Source organism: Zalophus californianus, chromosome 9, assembly GCF_009762305.2.
Source record: "Zalophus californianus isolate mZalCal1 chromosome 9, mZalCal1.pri.v2, whole genome shotgun sequence".
NCBI lineage: Eukaryota > Metazoa > Chordata > Mammalia > Carnivora > Otariidae > Zalophus > Zalophus californianus.
The window spans coordinates 11,711,586-11,737,759 of record NC_045603.1 but is presented as its reverse complement, the minus strand read 5'-3'; the positions used below and the strand labels follow the sequence as shown (position 1 = coordinate 11,737,759).

Below are 26,174 nucleotides of genomic sequence, written 5' to 3'. Positions count from 1 at the left end.
AATATAGAAATTGTCAAACCCCTTACGATTTACTTATTCAATGAACTCATACATACTGAGGGTCTATGTGCAAAACTATGGTGACAAACGTACAAAGGACCCAAGGAGTTTATAACGTAGCGGAACCTTCGCTGTGGAAGGGAGGACCATGTAAACAGCCAACGCCAACACAAGACTCAATGAAGAAAGACGAAGGAACAAGTCACTCGCTGCAGGAACAGAGAGGAAGGGGTAAGTCAATGGAAAACTCAAAGTGGCAGGAGGTTCATGGAAGGGATGGGATGTAAACTGGGTCCTAGATGGTGGGAAGCGTACTGGGAGGGGAAGAGGTGGTACCCGGCCAAGGGAGAAGAGGGGCAGTTCTTCATGAACTATACAATGATGTGATGGGTTAAGACAGGGCTCCCCAGCCTCGGCACTGTGAACACCTGGGGCCACGGAATTCTTTGTCATGGGGGCCCCGTCCTGTGTATTGCAGGGTATTTAGCAGCATCTCTGGCCTCTACCCACTAGACAAGAGCGCATTCCATCCCCAGTTGGGACAACGAAAAATGTCTCCAGACACTGCCGAAGATGGGGACTGGCGGAGCAAAATGGCCCCCAGTTGAGAAGCACGAATTTAAGGGGTGTCGCAGGAGTAAATACTGCACAGAAGCCAGACTTCAGCTTAGTAAACCCGCTCGGGAGTCCAAAGTGCGCACTTCTAAAAACAGAAGTTCCCCAGTGAAAAGTGATTCCCAGGACCCACATAGTGGGCCCCACCCACTATGGATGGCACTATCACCAAGGAGTGACTGTCCCTACGATGCACTGTTATTTTAAGGGATCTGACCTGAGCCCACTACCGGACTGTACTCTAAAGATTCCTCAATGTCCCGATTTAAAAAAAAAAAAAAGAAAAAGAAAAAAATCAGGCAAAGGGGGCTAATGTGCCTCCCCAGGCAAGGCACAAATCTCCGGGAACTCCAACACAGCCACCCAGCTGGTGATGCACAACCTAGCCGGCCAGCATGAAGAGGTCCAGGTGAACCACGGAAGGCAGGCGGCCATGCTGGGGTGGCGGGGGTGCTCCCCTGGCTGTGCCGGCTCACCCCATAGCCTGGAAATTCCATCAAATGCCATTTATTGAAAGGTTCTGACACATCAGGATTAGTCCCAGGGACGATACCCATCAACGTATCCCAGCCAGAAATCTCCTGCAAACCCGTGCTAATATATCTGAGTGCCTACCAGTCGATGTCTCCACCTGGAGAACACACGAGCACCATCACATCTGAACTCCCCCAAACCTGCACTCTCCTCTGGGTCTCCATCAAGACCCCATCTGTCTGGTCACCCAACCGTCACTGTAAACTCCCTCTGGTGGATCAGCAAAGCCCTCTGTCATTCCCAAGGCCAGAGCCCTGCTCCAGGACTTGCACCCCCTCCTTTCTAGACTGCATAGCCTGCCTCCTTCCTGGCCTTCCCCAGAGTCTTCTACCTCCTTCCAATCCAGACCCCCTGCTGAGTCTCTGTGCGTGCTATATCCTATTTTATTGACAATCACTCGCCAGTTCAAAAGAGTTCAATGGCTCCACATCTTCTCCAGAATAAAATCTAATCATCTTTTCATGGTGAATAGGCCCTTCCTGACCCTACCCATCAATCTCCTCCATGCTCTGGCCCGGCCTCATAACTGCGTCCTGTTCACAGCCCCCTCTGCTCATGCCACCTCCTTCTCTGCACCAGGAGCCCTCTCTCAAAGTTCAACTCCAACGTCCTCCTCCGGAAGGCCCTCCTGGATAGCTACTAAAGGACTTCCCATGAGTAATCAACAGCAGTTTCATCTGAGCACAGGACGCAGGTCTCACTCATGTCCTCGATTTCAGATGTCTAGCACAATGCCTGACCCCAGCAGGTGCTCAGTTAAAGTTCCCTGAATGAATGTATGAGGAACATGGCAAAGAGAAGGAAGGAGTAATGGGGAAGCTTTCTAAGAAGCTGGAAAATCACCTTGAGCTGTGCAGAGGGCCACAGGGTTCGAGAGAGGACAGGAACAAGGAGACCCAAGCTGGGAACACACGCACAAGTCTCACAGCCACTTAACTGGCATTTATGGACTAGTTCTTACATCCCCAAAACAAGAAGGGAAAGAGAGCATAGTGGGGCTTTCAATCCACAGGGAGAAACAGGAGTGAAGATAATTTATTGGTCCCCAAGAAGCTTTGCATAAGGTGCTCAGTTTTCTGGGACCTTCTAGCACCTCCTGAATAACCAAGGTGGGGGCACCCACCATCTACCACCAGACACACCAAAAAGGACCTTGGCTGGTGTGGCGTGGCCTCTGCCCTTGTCGGGACCCATGAAAAGGCCTCAGGCTGCCCTTCCTGCCTCTCCCAGAGCCCTCGGTCCGCATCTGCTAAGCAGGCGCTGCGGACACCGATTTTGGAACCCGCTCTGAACAGACAGATGGAACTCGAAAAAACCACAGCGATACAGAGCACCGATTCTGCAAATCCCAAGATAAGTTTGTAATTAATTCACTGTATTCGAATGGAAAGGGTATAAATTTGGAGTCACACGGACTCGGATTTGAATCCCCCACTCAATTCCTTGTAACCTTGAAGCTGTTCACGCCGCAATTTCCTAGCTTTAGAGTGAGGGAGAAACCTGTATCAGAGGAGTTGTAACTCAAATTGCTAGGAAAGACTTGGACACTGAATAAGAACTTCCAGATCTCGTCCTCCTGACCTAATTAACCCAAATCCTTCTCTAGAATGACACCTGGGGCCTCTGATAAGTTTCCAGAAGTTCGGTGACTCTTTCTCCAGGTTACACGGGTCCACAGAGAACGACATGGCACAGCATGCTGTCTCCCAACTAGTAATTTAGCACGAAGGAAAAGGGTTCCATGGCCAAAGGAGGTTGGAAACCTGCCTCCCCATGGCCCTCCTGCCTAGGAAATGCTCCGAGGAGCCTGCAGTCAAGGAAGCCAACTGCACTTTGTCCAATCAGGCTAAGCACCCTGGGCTATCCTGCACAGTACTGGCCTGGGAAATGCTGGTCTGGTGGGATGTGCCTGAGGCCTTGGGCAGAAGAGCTGAATTTGAGTCTGGCTTGGCACTGACCAACTGCTCCGCTATCAGGCTCGAACAAGATAATGGGCCACAGGAGCCGCCCTGCATAAACACGGGGGCTATTAGAACAATCATCTACAGGGAGGAACCGGCACTCTGCCACCCAGGGCCAAACTTACAGCAGTAGTCCACCCTAAGGTGCTCATTCTCCCCAGGATGCTGAGGTGGGGGAGGAGGAGGGGGTAGGGGGGAGGAGGGAGGGGGAAGGGGAGGGTCCTCCCAGCGCCCAGAGCCCAGGAGGCAGAAGCCGCTGAGGACTAGGAGGGTGGGCCCCCTTCCTCCCCACCTCAGGAATGCTGTTTGCTTACAGAAGAAGCTGGGACTTGTTGCGGTTAGCAGTATTCCAACTCAAGCCTGTGTTGATGCTTAGCAGATAAGAAAACCAGACCAGAGACAAGTCAGAGGAGGAATTTAGGACCAGAGCCCCAGAACCCACCCCCTTTGCCCTCCCCTCCACAGAGATCACATGGAAGGGCTGCCCAAGGACTCCTCTGGGCCCGGGGAACACTGCCTGACTACAGAAGGCAGGGCCTGGGGTCACTTTGGCTTTGCTCTGCACCCAAGGAAGCCAGACCATCAAAGATGACACCAGAGGGGCACCTGGGTGGCTCAGTCGTTGAGCGTCTGCCTTTGGCTCAGGTCATGGTCCCAGGGTCCTGGGATCGAGCCCCGCATCAGGTTCCCTGCTCAGCGGGAAGCCTGCTTCTCCCTCTCCCACTCCCCCTGCCTGTGTTCCCTCTCTCGCTGTGTCTCTCTCTGTGTCAAATAAATAAATAAAATATTTAAAAAAAAAAAAAAAAGATGACACCAGAGGGGCACCTGGTGGCTCAGTTGTTTGAGCAGCCGACTCTTGGCTTAGGCTCAGGTCATGATCTTGGGGTCCTGGGATGGAGCCCTGTGTCTCGCTCTGTGCTCAGCGGGGAGTCAGCTTGAGGATTTTCTCTCTCTCTCTCTCTCTCTCACTCTCCCTCTGCCCCTCCCCTCCTGCACGCACATGCACTCTCTTTCTCTCCCTCTCTAAAACAAATTAATTAATTAAAAAAAAAAGACACCAGAACTTCGTGCATAGTAGAGTCCCTCCTCCTCCGTGGGTAAGGACGGAAAGTGGGCGAGACAGGGGGAGGGAGGGGAGGGAGGAGCTGGAGCTGGGGCTGGAGCTGGGGCTGGGGCTGGAGCTGGGGCTGGAGTGGATAAGCACAGCAGGTCACCCAGGATCTTATCAACTGCGCTGAAGAATGGATTTTAGTGGAGGGACAGGGGAGGCCACCTGGAGGTGGGGAGGGATGACATCATCTGATTTGTATTTTAAAGAGATCACCCTCTCTGACCTCACCTGGAGGGGAGAGGAGAAGTGAGCAGCTGCAAAGAAGCCGAGAGGACCCAGAAGTGGGCTTGCAATCTGAGAGAGGGCAGAGTCGCAGGACAGGGCTAGGGAGAAAGTGGTTAAATGCCACAAGAAAGGGACAAATGAAGGCATAGGTGGCACCCTCTGATCTACTACTGGACGCAGCCCAGCTCAGGGAGAAGCACGAGTCAATGCCCACTGCAGCCATTTCCTCCGAGGAAAGAAGTGACCCGGCATCCCAGGGCCTCTCCAGCTTAGACCTCGGGCATTGCATGTCACCCAGACCAAAGTGCCCAAATGGGTCCCCTCCTAAGATACCATCCCTGTCTTCTGGGCCACAAGACACATTCTGTATGAATGACTCAATCAACCAATCAGGGCAGAAAGCGGAGCGAGAAGCCAGCCCCATGGTTCCATTCAAGAATTCTGCCACGGAGCATGCCCATCCTGCCTAAAGAGAAAGGTCCTCACGGCCTTAGAACCTGACTGACTCCTCCGCCCAACGCCTTCCAGCCCCACCTCTCCCGTCCCCTGCCGCTCTATTCCAGACACAGCTCCCCCAGGGGAGAGCCTGTGCTCTGCGGCCGACTCTCCCATCACCTGGGCAGCCTTTCCTAACAAGCCAGTAGATTATTCATCGGGCTCCCTCCCCTCCCCAGACCGTTTCCAGCATAATCTGCCTTACACGCGAACCACGGCTTCTCTGCCTGTCTTCCCATCAGCCGTCAGACTCCTTGAAGGCAGGGACCGTCCCCTCCACCCCCCAGACCCCAGACGCTGGTGCTGAGCCCAGGGTTCACAGAGAGGTCCTCAATCAATGCCTGTGGAAGTGAGCCGAAGCGCTCAAGATGCTTGGGTTCATGGCTCACGTTGTGTCTTCTGGAAGCCGAGCTGTCCACGAGAACAACCAATTCCAAAGGTAACCCTCCCAACCCCTCCTGTCTACCACTGGGGGGCGGGGAGCACGGCAGCAAGTTTACACAGCTTTCACTCAGTGGGGAGGCCCCCAGCTGGACCTGCAGTAAGTCATCCACATTGGACCCTTGACTTTGCTTAAATTGGTTCAATATTTGCGTAGTGAGATCACACACGGGCTGGCCTCCCCTCTCCGGGGATGAGCTCTCACTCAGCCACCACCGAGCAGAGCCTGCGAAGAGAAGCATGCAGTTTCAGATACCAGGACTCTGAGCCCCAGACTCACCCCCAGGTGTGACAAGGTTGACCCAACTGCTTGGCCACCTTCCCGTTAGGAGTTGCGCACTGAGCACACGGACCCTGCCCTCCCGCAGACAGCATCCCCAGAGCTTGCCAGAGGCGGCACACGCGCGCACGAGGGGCACCGTGAACCCTCCGGTGGCCCGCGGCGGAGTTATTCCTTCCCTTTGGTTCTGTTGATAGGAGGCTTTTTCTCTCCTCAAGCATGTGAGCAGAGTTTGCTGAAACCCAACACAGAAAAATAACCATACCGAAAAGATCTAATTATACGGCCACTGTCTCAATGGGAAAGTGCAGGACGCTGGGTTTCCTAAGTTCACATCGTGACGGCGGGGAAATGCAACCCCAGATGAGAAACTAAAGATAATTTCTGAAGACCACTGCGCCCCGAACCCACCAGGCCGACAGCAGCTTGTTATTCTGAGTGATGTTTAAATAATACAAAACACACACACACACACACACACACACACACACACACACACACACACACACACACACACACACACACACACACACACACACACACACACACACACACACACACACACACACACACACACACACACACACACACACACACGCTCTGAGCAGTGGAGCCACTACCAACAGCCATCCCAACCCTATTCCTGCTGGGCTGAGTGCTCGAAGGCCGCACATGGGTCCCAGGCACCGCCGGAACCCTGCGGCCCAACACACGGAAGTGCTGAATAATACTCATGAACTGGAGTCATGGGGAAGGTTCCAGCCTCCCAAAAGGTCCGAAGTCCAGGGATCAAACACCATAGACTCTCTGCCCATTCGCAGGGTGCCTGACGTTAAGACCAATAATCCTGCACCTTACCGTCCAAACAGAAGTGACTCTGGTGTGGTTCGTTTGCCCCTTGAGCTCGGAAGAGGTGGCCTCCAGGACCTTATCATTGTCCTTCCCCTTCCTCACCCCCCCCTTCCAGCTAAATCTGACATTCATTTGTTTCTAAGAGACACATGACTGGCCAGAGGTCAATCTTCCTGAATTGATCAAGCCGTCATTTGTCATTTAAGTCAACTCTGGTAATGAGCTTCTCCACTGAAAGGAGACAGCCCTTCCAAACAGTGATAACTAATTCATGACCTTCCCAGAGGGCGTCTTAGAAGGAACCCGACTCAGGAGGCAGCCAGACGGGCCCTACAACTCCAGAACCATCACTTAACTAACAGAAGAAAACTGCCCGGTTGCCTTGGTGCCCTGGGCCTTAATTCCTCCATTTATAAAAGGGAGGTGCTACCAGCTCCTCCCCCAGGACAGCTGTGAGTCCTTGAGAGCCTGTAGGGGTGCAACCCCCACCCCAGGTCTAGCGGACAGTCCCAGCTCTGCGATGTGGTCAGAGCACTGCTCAACTCACAGAACTATTGTGAGGATCACAATAGGCTAGCGGAGGAGCGGTGCTTGGTGGTGCCCTGGGCCTGCAGGCCGAGGCCCCCCTCTCCACAATCTTCGCCTCTTCTCAAGAAGTCTGTGTCGCCGCTGAGCTCATTATGAGTCAATCACAAGCTCTGCCCTCACACAGCCCACTTGGAGGGGTCTGAAATCACATCCTGCCTAGCCTAACTCAACATGATTTATTCCACCCCAGGAATGTAGCTCATTTCCCAGAATTTTGTAAAGAACTTTAAAGAGTTTGATCTTGCAAGGGACTCCATTTACAGGCTCAGCTGGAGTGGAGGAGACTTGGTTCAGTTCAGACCTGTAGGCAGGAACCACACAAAGTCAGGGCTAAAAGAGGCCCCCTGAGCATCTCATCCTGGAGTGCCGTTTGTTTTTTTTCAAATCTCAACCCACAGCAAAAAAAAAAAGATAAAAGATAAAAGAAAAATGTCATTTAAAGGCTTTTAATCCCGAATACACACAAACAGGTCAAACAAAAGCTCCACGATACGATATATACTTGGTATTTTCCATTTGAGTCTATTTTGTTTGATGTTAAAAAACACTGGAAGTAATTTCACGACCCACCAATGAGGTTTCAGTTGACCGTATGAAAAATGCCAATCTGACTCAGCTGTCACTGGGTAGATGAGGCTCGGACTGGTCCAGTGACTCGCCCAAGACCACAAGTTAGGCCAAGCAGAAGCTCTGAGCCCAAAGCCAAAGCAAGGCTCTGTGGGGGTCAAACCTCCAGCAGGTAGGACGGCAGTCATCTGCCATGTGCTGGCTGCGTTCCATCGCCCACTGCTCCATCACCTGACCCTGACAACCGCTGTAAAGCCCAGGCACACATCCTGTGACTCTGCCCTATTCCTGCTCCCCACCCTCTCCCTTCAAAAACCACACACAGAGGCTCAGGAAGGTGAAGCAAACTGCATGGATATGGACATTTAGGAAACATCCTTTGAGGACCTGGAGCCCAGCGGGGAAGAGGGCAAGGACAGCGCTCCCCTGGTATGCAGAATCCCAGCAGATCCGATCGCTACAGTCGGAACATCACCTCTCCAAGCCCCAGCCCTAAGCTAAAGAGACACCCAGAAGTGACACGATATTAACAGCTTAATGCAAGAAAGATCATTATCCTACAGGGATGAGCTCAGAGAGGGTGCTCTCGGCATACTTATGTCCCTGGGGTGGCATAACCTAACCCTGTAATGAACAGACCTTCATGCCTGCTAATAGCCTACTGATGGCATCTGTTTACACACAGACACACACACACACACACACACAGACACACACACACACCACGTGCTCGAGGGCACACGCTCTATAAACTGGAAACCCAAAGTTCTCTCCAGATCAGTGGTTCTGAACACTTTCGGCCAGTAAGGACCCCTTTGAGAATCAGTGGAAGGCAGGAAATCCTTTGCATACCACCTTATGGAGCTCACCAAGACCCTCAAGTACAGTCCATGGACTTTTAGGAGCCCCCCAGTTACAATTTCAAAGGCAAAAGGACACTGGAGTGGCCTCCTTCTCCACCAAGGCAACATGAACAAAGACTTGAGAGGACTCTCTTCCTTTCCCTCCAGAGGGGTAATCAGGATCTCACAAAAGGGGTCAGACAGGGCAAAAGACAGTCAAGACAAGTCAACGGTGAAAGTTGTGGCGGCAAGTGGGGGAGACTCAGGATGGAGGGGGAAGGAGGCCACTTCCTCTGAGCTGCTCTGGATCACCCTGGACTGCGGGAACAAGACCTCCCAAACTGAATGGCAAACAGCCTCTCCTCCCTACATCTCCATCGCTTGGGACGATTCTCAAGTGAGCCAGCAGGTGCCAGCCCTAGGCACACAGGCTGCCTGGAGGACAGAGCCAAGCTCTCCAGAGAAACCAGGGTGGACAAGCAGCATCCCAGAGCCTTCAGCCTCCCTGGGGAAAAATCACCCGAATACTAGTCACAAAGTGAAGATAAAACCCACGAATCTCCCACTTTACAGAAAAAGTCAATTCCTAGAGAAGGCTAATTAATTCCTAGAGAAGGTTGTGGTAGCACCCTCGTCTGAAAGGCGGGCCAACCCAGCTGTCCTTGAGCAGGAAGCCTGGCTGGCATGACCTCACCTCGTCCTTCACCAGAAACCTGGCGGCTGCTTATTTTACCACCCACCAAGAACTGCTCCTTTGCCCAGGCCGAGGTCTGCTTCCAAAGGGGTCAAGGCTGAGCTGCGAGTGCGAGAAAGAGCGGCGCTCCCCGCCCCACGCAGCTGCCAGACTGGGACCGGGCCCACCCCAAGGCACGTGCACACGCACACAAACCCAGACACACACAGACAAGTGTGCGCGCACAGCCCAGGGATACGGGATCGGGGCCGAGGGTGACACTTGTGGAGTCGGGCCGCCCTGCGGCAAGCACTACAGTCTCTACTCGCAGGTTGAGGGAATGTCTGGGGATGTTACTTAAATGCCCCAAACCTCCCTTTCTTCATCTGTAAAATGGGCATCACGAGGCCCACACCCCAGGGCCATGCTCACAAGTAACTGCGAGCACTTGGTTCTTGTCACAGGAGATCCCGCCAACCCACACAGAGATCCTGGGCAGTAGGTTCTAGCCATAGCCTGTTTAGCAGAAGAGGAAACTGAAGCCCAGAGTATCTAAATGACTCGCTCCAGGGCACACAGGGAGTACAGCTGGTGTCTGTGCCCTAGAGGTCCGACTCCCAGCCGGCTCACCACTTGGTTCACCCCCTGAGCAGGTGCTGAGGAGGCAAGGACCTGAGGTTTGTCAAGAGCCGAGAGCAATCATCAGGAAGAGGAAGGAGCCTGAGGTGACCTACCGCCACCTGCCCTGTCACACAGGTAGAAGCCGTCCTCCTGGCTAGTACCCAGCCCCTGGGGCGGCCACATTTCCCTGGCAAACTCCTTTTTAACTTGACTCCCCCCCCCCCCAATCCCTCCCAGCTGTCCCCTTCGGATCCCACTGAAGAGCCTGGAATTTAAAGCGCCTGTAGTTGTCAGAGACCTTCAACCACAACCAATTCGGAATGTCCCAGGTCCAGGAGCACAAAGGCTGCCTGGTAAAGCCCCCGGAAGAGCTCTGAATCCTGCCCCTGATCTTTGCTCAGGTCCGCACACAGTATCACATTCTTCAGATTCTTGTTTGAAAGCCAGAAGGGGGGAGGGGGAGGGGCCTCCACTATTTCAACCTAAGGATAATTAGAGCCTGTGACTTGTTTTAAAGGGGAAGAGGGCCAGCCAGCCTTTCCCAGCCTCTCTTGGATACATGTCTGCCGAGGTGTGTGATACTGCAATAGTCCGCACACACAGGGCTTTGCAGCCTAGAAGTGTCCTCACTTTGAAGACACGGAGGCTCCGGCGCACAGGGCTATTAGGTGGTGGGAAGGGATGCTGCCAGATCCTCAGTCTTGCGCTCAGAGGCCCCTGTCCATTCCTTCTCTGACATGAGGCTTGAAGGGCTGGCCAGAAAGTCAGCAGAACTAACCTCAGCTGGTTTGGAGGAAGGAGTTGAGACGGTTGGAGGTGAGAAGTCACAACACTGATGGGGTCCTGTAAATGCCACAGTGCCCAGCAGCCACTAATTAATCCCATAATGAGGCATTTTTCATGAGCACTTGGCGCGACACAGCCACCTCCTCCTCAGCCTGGCAAAGGCAGGAAACAGTCAGTGGGCGGCAGGCCCAGCTCTGGGCAGAAGGCAGGCTGAGAGCAGGGCACTCTGGGCTGGCAGGCAGCTCAGAGGGAGGCGGCATCAGGAAGCAGAGGGAGAAAAGCTAGTTTCCCTGAAGGAACCAGGCTGACCAGACCTCACACGCCTGGCCACGCATCCCCACCTGCTGCCCACTGACGTGTCTCAGAGGGACAAGGAGGGCTGCATTTTACACCTGGCCCCATAAGCCAGCGAGGCGGCCCTGGGCCTCACTGCTCTAAGGCAGTGTACAAAAGCATGACCTACAAACCCCCAGCTTCACAAACACTGCCCCCCCCCGCCCCCACTGAATAGGTTAAAAGGGATGAGAAGGCAGGACAGGCGATGAAAGCAGATGTGGACCATCCAGGAGCAGGGGAGGATCTGAGGTCTCTCACTTGCTACCTGGGGCTTGGCACTTAGGTTCTTTGAGTCTCAGTTTTCCCAGCTATAAAATGGGAACATTAATACTGCCCCCCCCCCTCGTGGAATTGGGAGACACTTTCATTGCAACAACCTGAGCCTGACTTCAAACTTTATAGTGATAGAAAAAAATTGAGGGGAATAGGTTTTTTCAAATGGATAAAAATACATATATTTATTACAGACTGGCACTGTGCTGGACAAATTGTGTATAAATAGTGATGCCCCGGTGGCTCAGCTGGTAGAGCCATGTGACTCCTGATCTCAGGGTTGTGAGTTCAAGCCCCAGGTTGGGTGCAGAGCTTACTTTTAAAAAAAAATCTTTTTTTAATTTGTGTATAAAATCAGCGTGTAAATAATAGACCCAAACCTCACTGAACCTCAAAATCCTCTATGGGGATGCTCACTTTCCTCATTCCAGAAACGGGGAAAGCAAGTACGGGAAGGGTGTGCGGCTTGCCAAGGTCAAAGAGCTAGCAGGTGGGAGGATCAGGGCAAAGGATCCGATTCTGGAGCCTGCTGCCTATGACAGAAGTACGAGACAGACACACATCCCAGTGGTTAAGCCTCAGAACCCAAAGAAATAAAGCTTTCTCCCCAAGGTCATACAGAGCCAAGTGCTGGTGCAGATGCTAAGCTAAGATGCTTGGGAGAACATACTCACTGTTTCTCAAGCATACATTAAGTGCCAACCATGGGCGAGGCATGGTACAAGGGCCCCGGGAGCAACAAGGGAAGCAAGCCCCAAAAGCAGGCCAGCACAGAGAAGTGCCAAGAAGCCCCCGGTCCAGGGGAGTGTTGAAACGGCAAGGGAAGCGTTATCTGGACGCAACTAGGATTTTAAGTCTCAATTCCTACACCAGCATTCTATAAAGTGTCAGCCGTCACTGTGTAAGAATCAGAGGACAGAAGCCATATCTCCAAGGACAACTGGCTGGTCGACAAGACCTGGGTGAGGGGTGCGATCACCCCGGGAGGGAGGCGCAGTAAGCTGGAAAGAACCACCGGTCCCTTCCAAAAGCCCAGTCACCCTGCACCTTGATCACAGCGGCACTGGGCAGCAGAGAAGAGGAAGCAGGGTAGAAGGAAAAGGTGCTCTGGTGAACGAGGGGCAGGTGAGCGGACAGGTGAGGGCATGGGGACTGACACGTACTGGGACCCACCATGAGTGGAGTTCACAGAAGGCTCAGGGCCTTCCTACGTTAGCTAGTCAGAGGACACTGACGGGGGTTATCAGCCGCACTATACAGAGGAGGAAACTGCAGCTGGAAGCAGTGAAATAAACACCCATGGAAATCAAGAAAAGTCCCTCGCACCTGGAAGAATGGAACGACTGGCCCTGGATTATTAGAGACCACCGCTGATACACACACCCACTCCCTTCTCCCACTACGGACTGAACTGCGTCCCACACCTCCCCAAATTCACCTGTTGAGGCTTTAACACCCAGGGACCTCCAAATGGGACTGTTTGGGCGATGGGCCTTTACAGAGGTGATGAAGGTAAAATGAGGGCATTCGGGTGGGCTCCCCAATCTGCCCGGTGTCCTTGTAAGCGGAGGAGGACAGGAACCACCAGGGCTGCGTGTGCACAGAAGGCAACCGGCCGCAAACCAAGGAATTGCGGACTCCCAGGGAGTGAGTGACAGTCCTCTTGTCTAAGCCAGCCTGGGGGACTCCGAACATGCCCTCGCATGACCGTGGCTTGCCTGCCTGGCTGCTGTCTGGTTCGCACCCCCTAGAATGTAAACTGCAGACTCTGGCTTCATCCAGACACGGGCCCCGCACCTAAGCAGTCTCCAGCACACTCCCAGCATTTATACATATTTAACGAACAAATAAACTGAGTGAAAATAACCCAGCTGCTGCCTCTAGAGTCACCCACTCCCTTGCCCACGGCCCGCTGACTACTTCTGCTTTACCTAACTCACTAGTCCGTGTACCCACGCCCCCTCAACACAGGAGTGGCACCTCACTGCAGAATGTATAAATTCCGGGGCGCCTGGGTGGCTCAGTTGTTAAGCGTCTGCCTTCGGTTCAGGTCATGATCCCAGGGTCCTGGGATCAAGCCCCGCATCGGGCTCCCTGCTCCGCGGGAAGCCTGCTTCTCCCTCTCCCACTCCCCCTGCTTGTGTTCCCCTCTCGCTGTCTCTGTCAAATAAATAAATAAAACTTTAAAAAATAAAATAACATAAAATAAACTCTACTCTGAGTTCTCACCAAAGACTCTTCCTTTAAAAAAAAAAAAAAAAGAATGTATAAATTCCAAGATAATCTCTAGCTTCTAACCACCACCGAACAGTGCTCGCTTCGGCAGCACATATAATAACCACCACCGAACAGTAGTGTAAACGAGGTGACAGGAGAGAATCTACCAAGTGCTGAAATCCCCAGCTCGTGTTGTATTCGTATCACCAATTTTCAGTCAATATGTAGAAACAAATACGGTTAGGTTAAGGCGCTGGTTTGGGTTTGGTTTGGTTTTGGGTTTCTTGAGTGTGTGTTCAACGGGTGGCACTGAGGACAGGGACAGAAACTCTCCTCGCCCAGTGGCAGCCCGCACAGCCCAGTACTGATCCAGATCGCACGGCAGGCTGCAGAGGGGGCTTGGGGTGATGGACCAAGCCCGAAGGTGTCCCAGTGACCCCGTCTGGGGCCCGCCCCTGCCCTCTCATTTCCTGGGCAGGTGGGGTGGGTGACAAGCCTGTGGCTCCTTTCTGAATTAAGGATTGCTCTCCTGTTCTCTAGGAAGACAGTGGAATCTGGGGCAGGCTCCCTTGAGCCAAGAGCTGAGGGACAGGGACAGTGCAGGGCTGTAGCGGGCAAGGAACACCTGCCAGCTAGCCACTGATCTGGAACGAAAGAAAACACCTGAGCAAAGACATCGCATTCCAGTTTCTAGACCCCTGACCACCCACCTTCTCCCCTCATGCCGGGTCCAGCCCCAAAGAACTCCCTTATCATTAATCCACTCCAAAGCAGCCACTAGGATTCTGAAACTTTCTCTTTACAACAAAACTAAACTGTTGCAACTTGTTGCTACAATCCAGCATCTTCCCTGGGCGGCAGGAGCCACAGCAGAGCCCAAGTGGCCTGCCAGGGGCTTCTGGACATTTCTGAGACCGCCCCTGCCCATCATCCCCTGCTGCCTCCTGCCCAGTCACAGAGCGGTCTCTCAGTAGGGCCAGAGGGGCCATTTCCCCAGCCTCCCCGTGGACAGGACTCCTTGGAGCCTCCGCCCCTCGCTTCTTCCCAGAGTGTTTTCTGGCCCAGGCCTGTGAACTGCACGAGCCACGGGGGGGGGGGGGGGCACTGCTGGAGATCTTCCTCCAATAAGCCCAGAAAGATCTCCCGGGTCCTCGTTCCTAAGCTGTCTCACCACTAAAAACAAAGTGGTCTTCCATCAACTCAAATCGGGTGCCCGAACTGCCATTTCCTCCTGGACTCACCTGAGGGAAGTGCTTTTTCCCTGAGTCTAGACTGGAGCCCCTTGAGGGCAGGGCCTGGGACATCTCCCTCATCTACAGCCTCGTCTACATCCCAGCCACCGAGCAGTTTCTGCCCTGGAACTTAGGCTCAGGATGTATTTGCTGAATGAATTTCCAAAGAGTCACTAAAATCCGTGGAACTTTTCTGGCAATGTAAATAATGGTTCTTCCCCTTTGTGGACCATGGCATAGCCATTAAAATAATAATAGTGGAGACTGTTGTGACACAGGACACTTTATGTTACAGTACTGAGTAAGTCGGGACCTGTACAGTATGCATGCCCCTGTGTGGACAGGGACCCCAGAGAGATGCAAGCAGTGGACGGGGTGAGGGGCAGATCTGCTTATCAGCTTTGTTATTATACTGTTTGTGCTATAAACACCCCTCCCCCATTGCACCTGAAAAAGGAAACTAATTCCAGTAACAGTTACATCTCTCCCAACACTCCATGAACGGTCTCCTCCCCAGACCTTCAGCTGGGAACAGTGTGCCGACCACACAACCAGTGGGCACAGGCAGAATGCCCAGCAGCCACCCAGAGGCTCAGGGCCTGGGAGTGGAATCCTGCACTCCCACATTTCACAGGAAATGGCACAGGGACGTAGACCTTAATGGGCCATTATGTGCTACAGAGGGGGCTGAGTGGGGCTGGGGCCTGGGACTGCTAGAGAGGAGAGGGAATCCTTTACCACCTGAGCAACAATGCTCCCTGGACATTCCATACCACAGCCCTACCTGCAATCAGCTCAGATGCCTCCTCCCGGAAGCCTTCCCAGAGCCCCCTAGGCCCTCTCCCCTGGGACGTCATCAGCTCCTGGAAACAAAGGACCCCGCTTCCTTCTCCTTCACCTCCGTAGTCCCCAGCACCCAGCCCAGTGCCTGGAATATAGAGTAAGCTCTGGGGAGTGATAACTGAATGATGATGGTCAGACAAGCAAATGAAGACGGAAAGGAAGAATGCATGTTTGCAAGTGGGCTGAGGTCAAGAAGAGCCCGCTAGGTCAGGATGGCAGTGAAGACCAGCCAGGGCCCAGCTAAGGGCAGCCAGCCAACAGCAGCCAGGATTTACGCTGCTCAGCCATGGTTTGTCACCTACCCTCCCTTAGGACCAACTGCAGACATCTGAAGAATGGTCAGATGTGGTTAAAGGGGATGTCGGTAGCCAAGGCAACGCTAGGGAACCGGCAACCTTGCTCTGAGTAGCCAACCGCACTATGGGATGGAGGCCCCATTCTGCAGCAGCCCAAAGCTCTGCTGCTTTCATTAATCCTTGGCCACTAGTGCAAGAGGAGGCCTTGGGGACCAGCCCAACCTCTCACCATCAAGTGAGGAGACACAAGTTCAGGAGTGAAGGGCATCTACAAAATCACACAGGGGTCTGGAATCAGAGTGCCGGAACGTGAATACCTGCTCAGTCTCCTCATCTGTAAAATGCGCTCGGAGGTAAAAAATTACATGAGATAATTCACGTAAAAGCACCAGCACTGTGCCCAGTACACAGCACACGCTCAACAAAATGTAACTATCAGTACTGTTACTATCATTAGCACAGCTAGGACTTCAGCCCAGACATCCTGATTCCCAGGCCAATGCCCTCCCAACAGAGCCTCTTCCTTCCTTCCTTGCCCACCTTCCCCATCTTCCCTCCTCCCTGCCCAGGCAATTCTAGCCTCCGGGAGGTTGGCTCAAGACTCTCAGAAATCCCCAGTTACCCAGGGTTGCACAGGCCTGCCTCCTGTGATGAATCTCCCCCACAGCCCCCATGTCCCAACTTCCTGTCACAGGGTAAGACTCCTGAGGATGGAAATGGGCTCTCTGCCCTCCACCCCTACTGCAGCCCCACCAAGTCCAGCACAGTGAAGGCCATGCAGCAGGAGCCCAAGGAGTCTTTTGATGACTGAGATTCGACAAAGAAATTTGGGGTCAATACCCTCATACCCAGTAGCTGATCTTAAATATTAAAAACAGACGGGGCGCCTGGGTGGCTCAGTCGTTAAGCGTCTGCCTTCGGCTCGGGTCATGATCCCAGCGTCCTGGGATCGAGTCCCGCATTGGGCTCCCTGCTCAGCGGGAAGCCTGCTTCTCCCTCTCCCACTCCCCCTGCTTGTGTTCCTGCTCTCACTCTCTCTCTGTCAAATAAATAAATAAGATCTTAAAAAAAAAATAATAAAAACAGACGAAAACTAGAAGCACCTGGGTGGCTCATTCAGTTAAACGTCTGACTCTTGACATCAGCTCAGGTTTGCATCTCAGGGTCGTGGGTGCAAGGCCACATGTTGGGCTCCATGCTGAGTGTGGAGCCTACTTTAAAAAAAAAAAAAAGACAAAAACTTCAAAATGACTCCCTGCCACCACTTTTCTTACCCCAGAGATCTCCAGACAAGTGCCTGGCATGTGCACTTTGTCAGGTGGAGAGATGAGTAAATGGCATTCAAAAGCTCTGGCTGCCTGGGCATCCTTGCCCCCAGGCTTACAGGAAAGGCAGCAGTGACCCTAAACACTTCATACAACTAGGAGCTGCCCCTGTGCCAGGCACCGGGTAAGAACCTAGGGATCTAGACTTGAACAAAGACCCCACCTCTGACCCCCAGGTCCTCTGACCTCCAGGTCCTCAGTCTAGTGGGTTCTAACATCTTCTCCCCCATCCCAGACCAGTTGGATTAAGTCACCCAAATCAGTTCCAATGTGTGTCTTTATGTTTATCAGACAGGAAGCTCCTTCTCCAGCCCAGTGACTTCATGCAAAACACAGGAAGTGTGGTGGCTTTTGAACACAGGCAGCTCTAAATAAAGGAGCCTCTACAGCCCTGTAACAGCCTTCTTAAAAAAATGCTTCATTAACGCAGCTCAGATCAGTGTGACAAGGTAAACTGTACCGTGTGGTAAGAAGGACGCGCAGGTTGAGACCGTGACAAGCTCGGCATCCGATCCAGGAGACCTTCTGGCAGGTTCTTCGGCCATCTTCATCCACACACTTTGTTATCAAGGGGCAGACTTCTTGGAGGCATTTAAAATCTCTAACATCTGACCACATATTTCCTCCCACCCCCAGAGGACGTATGATGTTGATGAGAACGTGAAAGAGGAGGAAGGGGGGGGGGGAGGAAAGAACTAGACCGCTTTCCGCATCTTTACGTGTAAGTTACAAGCCCCAGAAAAAGCAGGCATCTCCATGTTGCTGGCAGGGAAACTGAGGCGGCGGTCTAACAGTTAGCTGGAGAAAAGTCAACGGGCTGGTCCCAACTCTGCCTGTTCCCAAAGTCCTTGTTTCGTTCCCTCTACCCAGGGGTTTCCGTATTGAAAATACAGAAATCGATCTCCTCAGTCCTTACGTGACTTAAATTACTAGAAACGAGGAGCGGCTGACAGACAGGGGAAAGCCAGTACGGCCCTCTGAACGGCCCACCCTGCCGCCTGGCACTACCCCATGTGAAATATTGATTTTTGAGCTGTGGGAACTCTCAGCTGAAGGGGCCCTGTCCAACTGGAAGAAGTTCAGAGAAACCGAGAACACTTCCCACCCCATTTCTTCACCGTAGCGCCCCTCCCCGACAAAAAGAAAAAGACGAAGGGTGTGGAAGAGTAGGCTCTTGAGGAAAGATTAAAGGAGCTAAGTATGTGTTGCTTGGCTAAACAGTGCATAAAGGCCAAGAAAGGGAAGATAACACTTTTTAAAACACTTTTAAATGAGGCCACGTGATTTTGAGAGAAAGGCTCTGGCACTGAGTGAAACCAGGAGCCCAAGCTTTCTACCAGCTCACTGAGGGAGCTTCGGGCAAATGGCTCAATCTCGAATGGGGGGGTGAAATTATCCCCAAGATGCCCTCCAGCTCACACATTCTAGAATAATTCTAAGTAAATTTGGTAGGGAGGGTTTTTTACTGTTGTTCACTTTTCTTTTAAGCAGGGCATCGTTTAGAGCTACAGGCCACATGAAAGGGAAAAGTCTCAAAGATGCAAAGCTCCCAAAATGTGAATGTCTACCGAGGTGGAGCTGAGAGGAACCTCCCCCCAAGAGGCCCCCTCCTCCTCTGGGCGGGACAGACTGTAAGGACCAGAAGGACCCAGGACCTCTGAAAGGCAGGGAGGAAGCAACAGGAGGCTGGTGAGGGTGGGGGAAGATCAGCTACACCCTCCACTTCCCCACAGGCCTCGGCCCAACCTGCCCCAGCAGGAAGCCACACCCTTCGGTGGCAACTTCTGGAAGGCCCTGCAAGGCTCCCTCCAGCCCCAGTGGGAGTGGTCCCCGTGGAGCAGGTGGAGATGAAGAGCCTCCGGAGGCCACTGAAGAGCGACAGTCCGGCCCGGACACACTCCTAGGAAGGCCTCGCCCTCAGCCACAGGCCATCCAAGAGCCTCTTTTGGGTCCACCTGCGGGGGGCTGGGTTGCAGTGTCCCATTCTGGGTGCTGAATCACCTCAGGCTTGAGAAACTAGATGGCAGAATGGGGCCCGAGAGATGCCAACAAGAGCCCGCCTCAGTTGCTTTTTAAAGAGACACACATCAGGTGCAAGAGGGCAGCTCCCCTCGGCTTCCCAAATATCTGGTGTCTTCACAGCATGAGGTGGGGAGCTGGGGACAGGGGAGAGGATTCCGGCGAGCATCCAGCCTTCACACCATCTGCCCATGTGGTGGCAGGACCATTTTAGACCCAGGCTCATTTTGTGTACTCGTGTGACTCATGCCATTCCTCCAGGAGGCCCAGAGGCTGCCTGGCAGGGACACAGGCCTGCCCGAGACCCTGATGGGGTCTTCTGCTGGCTTTGCCACAGAAAAAAGGCCAACTCAGTGGTGAGCAGAGGTAGCAGCTTCTCCAGGACTCAGAGCATCCAAAGCTAAGACGGTCTTTCTTGAGAAGGCCATCAGGGCCCTCCAATTCAAAACACCCTTTTCAGCACATTTTTTCAAGAATGTGGGCTTTTCCACTGTTATTAATACATTAAAAACCAAAGGCCAGAGTCTGAGGGGCAACTAGGGACAGAGGGGAAAGGGGCACGCTAGTGGCTGCAGGGACCCCGAGTTTCAAAAAGAGAATTCAAGTGAATAAAGGTCCGGTTTAGCCCTATGGTCAGAGTGGGCTCCCCAGGAAAGAACAGCATATGATTTGGAGCCAGGGGAATTGTGGGAAGCCTGGCAAAACGGCATCCCGAAATACTTTCCAGACACACACTGCAGGCTTCCTTTTCATACAGCAAAGAAAAAGCAATCATCTATCATTTCCTAGAATATAAGGGAGTGGATCAGAATAGGCATTTGTTTAAGGAGTTACTCTGGGGGCGCCTGGGTGGCTCGGTCGTTAAGCGTCTGCCTTCAGCTCAGGTCATGATCCCAGGGTCCTGGGATGGAGTCCCACATCGGGCTCCCTGCTCCGCAGGAGGTCCGCTTCTCCCTTTCCCGCTCCCCCTGCTTGTGTTCCCTCTCTCGCTGTGTCTCCGTCAAATAAATAAATAAAATCTTTAAGAAAAATAATAATAAGGATTTACTCTGGCAATATGATGTCACGGGGAAGAAAACAGGACCCAAAATGTTCCAGCCATGAGAGCAAGTCAGGCCATTTTTAAGACCCTTCCTTGCACACAAAAGGCACTCAATATGAAATTGGGAATCGAAAGCAATGCATTTTGAAGTTGAAACCTACAACACTGGCCAGAAGACCCCCTGATTTGGACAAGTAATAAACCTGAAAAGGCCATGTAGTGAAGAGTAATGCTCACCCCCACTCCTGCTTCCTGGGCCCCCCTCCCTTCCCGGAGACAACCACAATTACCAGCATCTCAGTATCTTTCCATGCAGAGTCCAGGCGACATACCCTGTTTTACAAAAAAGGGGAGCACCATATATCCTACTTCACACCTAGTGTTTTCCATTGGCACCATATCTTGCAGAGCACGCCATATGAGGACTTACAGATCGGCCTCATTTTTCTAAGGGTTACACTGCAGGATCCCCACTGTAGAGCTGTGCCATGATTTATCTGACCCTTTGGGTGGGCAGTTTGCTTCTTTCCTGTCTTCTTCTATGACAATGCTGTAAAGAATATCCTCAGACACTTCCTCTCGCATTATCTGAGTTTATCTATGGGTTGAATTCCTAGAAATTAGGCAGAGGGACTATGCTCTGGCAGACACTGCCAAACTTCCTTTAACTTACACTCCCATCAGTGTAGGGCATGCCTTCACCACTGGGGCATCTCGGAGAAATTAAAATCACTGTAGTATCCAGTTTCCCAGGCACTCTTGTATTTAACGGGTGGGCATGACGTCTCTGTAGGGTGACGGGGCCCTTTCTATCGAAATTAAAATTTTCCCCCAACCAGAGCCAGAAGCCAGGTCTCCAGACCCTCGAGTCCTGTGCTCTTTCCATGTCACCCCTCTGGCTCTACCCTAGACCTCCTGGATCACAGGAAACCAGGTTTTAGAATTAAAACCGCAGTCTGCACACCTTCTGCCTGGGCCAGAGCCCTGAAACAAGGCTACTCAGCACTAGCTCATCACTGAGTGCATCCAAAAGCATCAGCGGACGCCTCCCCACCCCCCCCCCCCCGCCACCCACCTGGGCCTTACAGTCCACAAGCACTCTACACACTCATGCACACACACAAACACCCCTTTTGAGAAAGCAGGATGAGCACTGTGCAGGAGCTGGGACCACCACCTACCCTTCCCTTCCCAGTTTCCTCACCTGCCATTCACACATTTTCTTAAAAACTGACATAGCCACTGTATATCAGGCCCTTTACACACCTTCCTTCTTTTAGTTCTCACCTCTAACCCTTCAGGGCAGGTACTCATTCCCACATTACAGAGGAGGGCCCTGTGGCTCCGGGAGGTGATGTGACCTGCCTAAGGTCATAAAGCTAATTAAGTGGCAGGGTCAGGATTCAAACTCTGCCTAGCTCCAAGGCTCACGACCCCACTCTTCCCAGCTCTAAGAATGGCATTCTGGAAGTCACAGGAGCACCACCACTTCCCAGCAGGCAGCCAGGGCTCCATTCCGTTGTCACCAGAGGACTTGAGCCCAGGAGTTCAGCACATCAAGGGTTAAGGCCGAGAGGCAGTGACTCTCTGGGGCTGCACAAAGGGAAAATGCACTTCCTGCCCCTGCGGGCAGAGATGCTGTTTTATGCTCAGCAAATTAGGACGTTTGTTTAATTAAGACGACACACAGATTTTGTTATTCTAAATATTTTTGGAACATGATGCTTGGGAGGAAGCTGTCAAGGCACGGATTTTTTTTTTTTCTCCTTTGCTTTGGGTTTCTTTCTCCCCCTTCAAGGGAAGGGTAAGGCCAGGCTCAGAGGAAAACAACAGCCAACCCCTCCCCTCCTTTTGAAATAAAGATGTCAAGCTGGTAAGGGCTGTCTTAAGTACTTTATTGAAGGATTAGAGAAGAGGAAGTGAAGAAAGCACAGCGAGCCTGGTTTCTAGCAATACCCTAGCAGGCTACACAACAATGCCGCATTTTCTGAGTGTGCTTTTCTCCTTCTCAAAAGCTAACAGATCCTCGTTTTGTTTTTTCTGGAGCAAGAATAGGCAAAAGGCAGCCTGTGATTAACATGCGTCCTTCATCCTGCAAGAGGGAAGTTGTCCCATCTCCAACCGCTTAGGTTCAAAGATTTAAAAATTTTTTTAAAATGTTAAAAACCAGAGAGCCGGGACCCTGATCCTCTCTTCCCTCTATCCTCCTGTGCCCTTCAGGCAAAGCAGCCCCAAGGAATGCACCTCTGGAGCGGAGCTGCCCTTCCCTGCACAGAGCCTGCCAATCCAGGCACCTGGATCTGCCCACAGGCACTGCTGGGGCCTGCTGAGTGTGAAAAGTAGAGCTCTTCGGGGTCCCCCGCAGCCAAGTGGGGGGCACAGTGACTCAAGTTGCACGACACAATCTCTTGATTGCTCAGTTATGCACTAAATGAGGCTTCATTTTCCAACACTGAAGGCTAGCCTCAGTTTCCCAGACCTGTAGTGTGCCCCTCCTTCTGAGGCAGCTTCCCTCCAGGTCCCCCCTTGCTCCAGACAGAAGTAGTGGCCCCTTTCGGAATTTCTCATCTCTGGTGCTTGGGATACTCCTCACAGGCTGCCTTTGTATTTCAATCATTCAGACACTATTTCCCCCCCTGGAAGGGGGGCGGGGGGAGACGACTGGGAACTCCTGGAGGGCAGAGGCCTCTGGGATCTCGGCAGAGTGGGCTGGCTGCTTTTCTCCAGTCTCCATGACTCACCGGACCTTTCTGAGCACCATGTCATCTTGGCCTCACAGTAGATCATCTGCAGATTTGTCTCAGCATTCCCCAAGTGCCCGAGGGCTGGGGCCAGGTCTTACTCAACCTCACACCCCCCCACCACCACCACCTGGCAGAATCCCTGGCACAGAGCAGTTAAATATTTGCTCAATTACACATCTATGTACCCTCCCCCTGCACCTCGCAGCCTTGTATATAAATTGACTATTTTAATCGAGTGATTGTCTAAACAGGGCTTAAAGCTGCCTCCTTCCTTACCAAAAGGGGACTAAACCTCCAGGTGAGGTTATCAGGTAGGTCTCAGTGGTGTCAAAAATGGCCACACTGTTGCAGGAAAGAGCTAAGGCTCTCTTCCCCTTCAACAGTTACTCAACAGTTACTTTGAAATCCTCTTAAACCCAGAAAAGGATGCAGTGAACCGAGGAGTTGTTGGGCCTCTCAAATGCCCAGCGGAGAGAGGCCGCCGGTCTCCAGGACCTGCCAGGACCTGGGACTTCCCGGGAACCCTACTCCCCACACCGGCTGGGTGGGGCTACAGACAGCAGCCGGGCCCTCACCGTGCCCCCGCCTCAAGGCAGCCGGCAACCGTGTCCTGGAGGGTACTGCGTTGTTATAAACGACTGGGCTCCCTGCAGGGATAAGGGGGTGCAGTCCTGCCCCGGACGTGGCCCCAGGACAGGACGGAGTGAGGCTCCCCGGCACAGAGAAGCGGGGGAGGCAGGGTAACAACCCCGGATCTGGCCCAACCGGACGATGCAACGGCGCAGGCCTGGTCCTGAAGGCGCAGGGCCCAGCTCCCTGCCCCCGCCGGCGTGGGGCGGCCCCCAGGTGCGGTGGAATCAGGTGCGCTCCGGCCCGCGCAGATGGCTGCGGGCATTCCTGGGCCTTCCTCCCCCGGGTAGCGGAAGTCAGAAGTCAACGGCTGAGGGGCTGTCGGGGGTGGGGGGAGTGCCTCCTTCCTGCCTCGCCCGGCACTCTCCGGGTCCCGGTTCCCCACGCACCCACTGCACCTCGCCCCGTCCCCCTCCTCCGCCCAGCCGATCGCAGCCGGGCGAATGAGGAAGTCGCGAGCGGAGGGCGGAAACTGAGCCGAGCGCAATGTCTGCAGCAGGACCGTCCGATTCTGACTCAGGCGGACGCCCTGACAGCTGCCAAACGGTCCCCGCCTGCCCGTTACCCACGCGAAAACGCCTGGAAACTTCCAAAGGAGCCGCTGCCCCGAGCTCCCCACCTCACGCTCACTCGGTTGGGTCCCAGGGACAGCGGCTCCCCGGAAGGGGTTAAAAAGTTTGCCCAACTTGGGCACTTGGCGAGGCGAGGGCGGGGCGCGTGCCCCGGCAGCAGGGGGAGGTCGAGGCTCCCGGTGCCCCGCCGGGGAAATGCGCCGGGCAGGGGGAAGGGCGGAGGGTTTCCGGGGAGCGCCGACCCCGAAGCCTTCGCCTGCTCCCGAGGCCTCGCCTCCAGCGGCGCCCTCCCCGAGCGTCGCGCAGGGGGTTCCCCCGGCCCCTCCCGGAAGGATGCGATGCCCCGGGCCCGCCCCGCGGCGTTCGCGCCCGCCCGCGCCGGTCGCCGGCCGCGCCGAGGCCGAGAACCACAAGTCGGGCCGCTCGCCCCAGACGCCGCGCGTCCCGTCGCCACCGCCCCCGCCCGGGGCGGGACCGGCCGGTGGGGCTCGCTCACCTGAACCTGGATCTGCGCCGGGGAACGGGCGCTGCTTCTCCCGAGAGGGCTTTCTCGAACGCTCGGGGGACGGCGGGGTGGGGCGAGCGCGCGAGGCGGGAGCTGCAGCAGGTCAGTCTCGCTCAGCCTTCCGTGCCCTGCCAGGGAACCGCGGTGATCTGCGCGCCTCACCGCACCCAGCTCAGCTCCTCGCGGCCTTCCCGCCCCGCCCTTGCAGCCGCCCGCCTATTCCAGCCCGGCGCCGGCTCGGGGGCGGAGCCTGGAGGGACGACACCGCCCACCCGGACCGCCTCGCCCACTCCAGCCCGTCCCCGCTCTTGATCGACAGACACCTTGGCCTGTGGGAAGGGGGCGGGCGGAGCCTCTGGGTCCAGCGGGGTGGGTATTCATCCTCCCCCCCGCCCCCACCTCCACACGCTCCACCTTCCTCTGCGCTTCCTAGGCGGGAGCCACGCCCCCGTAGGGCGGGCCCGACGAACAGCCAGGTTCCAGGGGGAGGATTGACACAGAGAGAGTCCAATCAGGAGGAGGAGGAGGAGGCTAACAGAGGGCTCGGGCCAGGATTTTGGTGCATTGCCGAGGCCGGGCGAGGCCGGGCGGGAACGGGCTGGGAAGGTCTGGGTCTCTGACACCCCGCCCCTCGAGCTGTTTTCCCGGTCCCATGTCATCCTACCAGAAGAGCAGATATTAAGTACCATATATGGGAAAAGTGCTATTTTACATAATTATGATGGCCTGCGGGGGCGGGCATGGACTCAGCCCCAGATCCGGTGCGGGCGCCCTGAGTTCGATTCCTGACCCTCTCTTTAGAATGGGCGCGCCGCGGTCTTCCAGCTTCCAGACCTTTCCTCAGACGGGCTCCTGTGGTGCACTTCCAAGGCTCTTCACCTGCACGGGATTAATTCGCACACTTCCCTTCAGATATTTGTTACCAGTGTTTCTTGGGTGTTCTTTTCGGATGGGCAGAGTCACCCTTTTTGATTACTTCCCGCTACACAAGGATAAAAACTTTTTTTATTTAAAAAAAATTTTTTAGGGATGCCTGGCTGGCTCAGTCCGTAGAGCATGAGACTCTTGATCTAGGGGTTGAGTTCAAGCCCCAGTTTGGACGGAGAGCCTACTAAAAAAAATTGCTTTTAATTAAAAAAAAACGTTTTACACTTCTCTTTTAATCCATCTGGAATTTAGTTTGGTTGTGGAGTGAGGGAGAAATCTAATACAATTTCCCCAATAGGCAGTTGTCCATTCCTTCCTTATTCATCACCTTTCCAACTTATATGTGCTCAGACCTGCTTCTGAGTTGTATCCATTGACCCTTCTGTGTGTTCCTGTGCTATTTCCAAAATACTTTAATGATGGTAGCTTTATAATACACTTTATATCTAGGAGGGCAAATTTCTCATGACACTTTCCTTTTGGAATGTTCATACTATCATGACTAAACTATAAATTCAGGAAAAAATGTATGATGTAAAAGCAAAAGAGCACTGGGGAAAAAAAAATTGCAACCCTAAGAATTACTACCAACAATATACAAAGAGTTCTTCTCAGTCATTAA

General features: G+C 53.6%; 2 protein-coding genes across 2 annotated transcripts in view; both read right to left on the bottom strand.

Annotated features, from left to right (window-relative positions):
* MYH9 (myosin heavy chain 9) overlaps positions 1-24,836 on the bottom strand; it is a 90,503-nt gene extending 65,667 nt beyond the window's left edge. Inside the window, exon 1 of the mRNA XM_027592045.2 lies at positions 24,617-24,836. The gene's annotated coding sequence lies outside the window, so the exon portion shown is untranslated. The remainder of the gene's footprint in view (positions 1-24,616) is intronic.
* LOC113922427 (translation initiation factor IF-2-like) lies at positions 21,687-25,284 on the bottom strand. The gene is made up of 3 exons (XM_027594321.2): positions 25,162-25,284; positions 24,793-24,954; positions 21,687-24,677 (listed from the first exon to the last, which is right to left on the bottom strand). Exons 1-3 carry the CDS (start codon positions 25,282-25,284, stop codon positions 23,547-23,549), a joined length of 1,416 nt encoding a protein of 471 aa, XP_027450122.2. The 3' UTR covers positions 21,687-23,546.
* Between the last annotated feature and the right edge of the window lie 890 nt (positions 25,285-26,174).